Below are 4,872 nucleotides of genomic sequence, written 5' to 3'. Positions count from 1 at the left end.
TACTTTCAATGAACCACATAATATTAGTTGCTGCTTTATCCTAATAACAATCTATTGGTATTAGGCATTAATAAAACACAGATTGTTAGTTGCGCAATCCATTGATATTAGGATAAGCCCCAGGGCCCAATCTTATTCTGGGGTCCCTATTGTAGCGGTGGAAATACATTTAATTGATATTGTTACTTATAATACTTTGCTGTTTATATGTGGGATGTCAGTTGTATGTCAGAAAGTTGGCCAGCTGGAAACTATCCAATTTTTTTGGCTAGGATGCTTCAATATGGGAACAAGCCTCTAGTAAACCTGCAGCATTATTCATGAAAGCATCATATCAAACACAGTTGTAGTGGATTGTGAAGATGAGTTTTGAAAACAGGGAGACAGAAAATTGGATAATTTTACAAAGCTTTGACATAATGATATGCATTTTTATTTCAGCCACATGGATGTAATTTTAAAATTTTACTTAAAAATATATTTTCCTTTAATAAATATGGATCTTCGCCCTAGTGTGCTTGCTTTGTAAATTAGGTCTAATGGATAGACAAGCCATGAACTAGCATAGCCATATTTCTGGAGTTTTTATATGCAGATTTTAAGATATTATGAATCACTGCATAAGTTACATATTGTCTGGTGGAAAATGTTGCAGGTGCATGTTACCTCAACAGTCATGTTTGGATACACTGCTTTATACATAGACCCCTTAGAAACAATTTGAGACAGCAATTTTAGTTTTAAGAAAATCTACCTATTTTTATAACAAAATAGACATACATAGTTTTCCCTCACATGGCATCAGTATCTGCACCATTTAGCGAAATAGCACAAAATTTAGCCATCTGGCTAGGTTTAGGAAGATTTCAGAATTCCTTTTCCTGTCAGTTTGTCACAGCACAAAAGTGCTTACAGCCTAGTTGTGAGAAAATATGGCCCACGAGAATCGGAATCCACACCACCCTGCTCATGTGGATTGCCAATTACGCCAGCACATGTTTTTTTTTGCAAAACCCTGGTATAGGTTGTTGCATCTTTACCTAAGAAACATATTGGTTTTAATTCAAGAAACTATGGAGCCACAGATCTCACGTCTACTACTTTCTTGGATAAAAATTCTGGTTTTACAAATACCACCATCCTTAACATGATTTGCTAACTGATCAGTACACCCTAAAGTGTATTTAAACCTATAAACTGGTAAACAAAGTAGTGCTGCTGACCCCATTTACTGAATGAAGATCATGTTATGGTCATTACTGGACGTGCGTTTCATTCCTCCAACAGTGAGTACCTGTGCGTGTAAATTGGCCATTTGCATTAGTGGTTACACTGTCAGTTGTTGCTGTTATGTGCAACTTTATATAATCATGATGTATGGGTATCTTTTTTGCTAATTTTTTTTTTTTTTATTTGTTATTCTATTTTATTCTATTATTTTTTTTTCAATTGATGCGATAATGCTTTCTTTTTATTGTTAATGTGTCAATGGACTTTTTAAGGGTTGTTCAAAAAAATATTGTTTTTATATTTTTTGACACAATATTAGCCTGAAAAATCCTATACTTTCTCCTCTTTCAATATCTGCTGACTCCAATACTTACCATCCCTCCAGTGTGTTTTTTTCTGTCCCCATTCATTGGATAAATGCTTTAAAAAAAACAGTGATCATGTCTTTTACAGCTTTCTGGTGGCTACAGGTGTCACATATGTTACTACTTCTCTGTGCTCACTCCCAGCTATAAACTGAAGTCTAAAATACAGATGCCCAGACACAAAATGTGCCCTGAATACTGTAAATTGAAGGCATCTCTCCATCTCCATCAAGAAAAGTAAACGACAGAGGCTCCCAAAACAGCAGGCTAATATTGGGCACACATGCACTGTTGTATAACATAATTATTAAAGGGAAATGTATTCCCAGGCAGGGCAATCAGATATTTTTAAATGTTTTTAGTGCATACATCCTAACCAGAAATTTGGAAAAGCAGCATTTGTGAGAGAATGAAGATTTAAAAACAAATGGAAAATTACATATAAATGAACATGAAAAAAAATTGTTAGACCCTTCTTATAACAATTTATAAAAATAAAATGAGGCTTTAATTTTAAACCTAGTAAAACCACATTTATTTCTTTTTTTTTAATATAGACTATAAATGTTTTTTAAACATGTTGTATTTTACCTTTTGTTTCCGTAGGGTAATCTAGCGATAGATCTGAATCCTAATGAGGTGCACTATATATAGTTCTATATATATATGCTCAATAGGATATAGATCTATGTTTATTAATTATTTCATTATGTTAAAGACACAGCTAAACTTCAATCTCACATAAAATCTTTTCAGAGTCCCCAAAAGGTTTTGTTGCATTGTAGTGGCTTCTATGACTATAATTACAATGACAGCTCCAAAATGATAGGTGAAAAAAAGTTTTGAGAAATGTATACGGTAAAGTAATTTGAAAAGATCTGATTGATGGGGAGAAGTGACAGAACTTAAACATTATACATAAATTCCATTACCTGTTCTTAAAGCTTATTGCTTTTGTCAATTTATTTTATATTAAACTAGATACACCATGGTCTTTTCCAGGTGCACAGGAGTGGCAATCCAGTGCTCCAATGTGCCAGCCATGCTCTTGTACAGAAAAAGAGAGATGTCTTGGTGTATTAATGTCAAAGGGGCCAGGACTTCATTTTAGGGGGTGAGGGAGGAAGGTGTGAAGGAGAAAGGCAGTCTGCACAGTATAAATACTGTAACTGCTATCTTTAAGTGGACATTTCTGAATGTGTAAATTACATGAAATTACATAGCTTTTTAGTAGTGTTTTGGATTGCTAACTTGATGCTTGAATTTCTTAGGCTGTAGATTATAGGATTAAGTAATGGGGTCACAACAGAATAAAATACAGATACAGTTTTGTCTATATAAGTTGAATTTCCAGTTGAAGGTCTTACATAGGTAAAAATAATAGTTCCATAGAATATAGTTACAACTGTAACGTGTGATGCACAAGTAGAGAAAGCTTTCTGACGACTTCTAGTGGAAGACATTGTAAGAATGGTAAACATAATGAAGATATATGATATTAGGATCACAAGACAACAGCTTAAAATTAAAATACAAGCCTGTCCAAAGAAAGTCTTTGCTGCTATTGATGTATCGGAACAGGATAACTTCACTAATGGTCCAAAATCACAAAAAAAATGGTCAATTTTTCTGTAACCACAAAAAAATAACTTTGACACCCAAACTGTGGGCATTAAGGGAACGAGACATCCACTTATCCAGGAAGCAAGGGCCAACTGATAGCAAACATGTTGGGTCATTATCATTGAGTAACGTAAAGGATTACAAATGGCCAAGTAACGGTCATATCCCATAATAGCCAGAAGAACATTTTCTAGTGAACCAGAAAAAAATATGAAGTAGAACTGGGTCAGACAACCATATAGGGATATAGTTACAGTCTCAAACAAGAGGCCATGCAACATTTTTGGGATGATAACAGTTGTGTAGCCAATTTCCATCAGAGAGAAGTGACTGAGGAAAATATACATTGGTATATGAAGCTGTGCGTTCACACGAACAACGGTAATAATTAGCATGTTGGCCAACAAGGTAATAGAATAAGAAGTTAGTGTTAAGATGAACAAAACCTTTTTTAAATCCGAAGGCAATGGGAAGCCAAGCAAAATGAAGTCTGTAACTTTTGAGTTATTTTGTAATGCCATGCTTTCATTGTTTCTGGTTAATGAAGTAATAGAATGTGTTTGGACAAGTCAACTTATAGGCAGGAATAAAACAAATTATCAATGTTCTGTAAGTCATTCAAACCCAATAGACATCATAATACTTTTAAATAATGTATTGATCTTCAAGAAAAAAAAATTACAGTCAGATCAAAAATTTCCCTTTGCTTCTATAGATCTTTGACACCTTTATTACTTTTAGGAATAAAATCTGTTCTAATAAAAAGTACCAATTATGGTGAAACTGACTTACTCTTTCAGAAGGCTATGCCAAATGGAAGTGTGTGGCACTCAGCCTCCTTTGTGAGGAGTAAGTTTGTTTTATGTAAGGAGAGCAGAAGATAATCTTCCAACTGCTGTGGGAACAAACCAGTAAAGCCATGGCAGATAACTGGACAGTGGGCAAAAAGAAAGAGACGAAGACAAGTACAATAAGCGAATATTCTGTATATAAGCGTACCTAAACAATGTTTCTAGAAATACATAGCTTAATTATAGGTGTTGTTACAGCAGTGATCCCATAAATTATATATCTACCATAAATATTCCAACATCTTTTCTTTTTTACTTCATCTGGTCATGTGATTCGTGTTTCATGTACTCAGTCCTCAGTTTTAGTGACTAGTGGCAAATACTAACTTATTTATATCCTACCTGGTTGTTTTTTAGTGCATAGTGTCACATAGCACATATAACAAACAGATTTAATAGCGCCTCCAAGGAATTCTTTCAAATTGCTAGAAGGTCCTTTGTGGTTTTAATTTCTTCAAATGTATTTTTTTCCACATTAACCATTATTTGTCTTATACCATACATACAAAACGTTTTATCCCTGCTATGTCCTAATTTCTTTGTTATGTCTTTCTCTATTTCCAGTTTATAAAATCCCTGACACTGACATAAAAGGGCTTTTGCTATGTATTTTTATCTTGGAGAAGGTTAGAAAAATTATACCATTGGAACAGCTCTCAATTAAATAGCGTTTGCCTCTAAACTAATCACATACTCCCAACACAATTTTCAAAAAAACAATTCCTTAAAAAATGATCAATGTATTAGATTCCCAAGACTATAATTTTCTTCTTGATGACTTCCAATGATCATAAATCAAATTT

At 33.7% G+C, this 4,872-nt stretch overlaps 1 protein-coding gene across 1 annotated transcript; it reads right to left on the bottom strand.

Annotated features, from left to right (window-relative positions):
- Nucleotides 1-2,800: 2,800 nt before the first annotated feature.
- On the bottom strand, nucleotides 2,801-3,739 carry LOC140332674 (olfactory receptor 10A7-like). The gene has a single exon (XM_072413865.1). The coding sequence runs from the start codon at nucleotides 3,737-3,739 to the stop codon at nucleotides 2,801-2,803; it is 939 nt and encodes a 312-aa protein (XP_072269966.1).
- Nucleotides 3,740-4,872: the final 1,133 nt, after the last annotated feature.

Source organism: Pyxicephalus adspersus, chromosome 6 (genome assembly GCF_032062135.1).
Source record: "Pyxicephalus adspersus chromosome 6, UCB_Pads_2.0, whole genome shotgun sequence".
In the NCBI taxonomy this organism is placed as follows: Eukaryota; Metazoa; Chordata; class Amphibia; order Anura; family Pyxicephalidae; genus Pyxicephalus; species Pyxicephalus adspersus.
Note: the sequence above shows the minus strand (reverse complement) of the source record. Positions and strands in the feature narration are given on the sequence as shown.

Coding starts and splice junctions, on each gene's coding strand:
- LOC140332674 (XM_072413865.1), bottom strand. CDS start 3,739: ATGGCATTACAAAATAACTCAAAAGTTACAGACTTCATTTTGCTTGGC.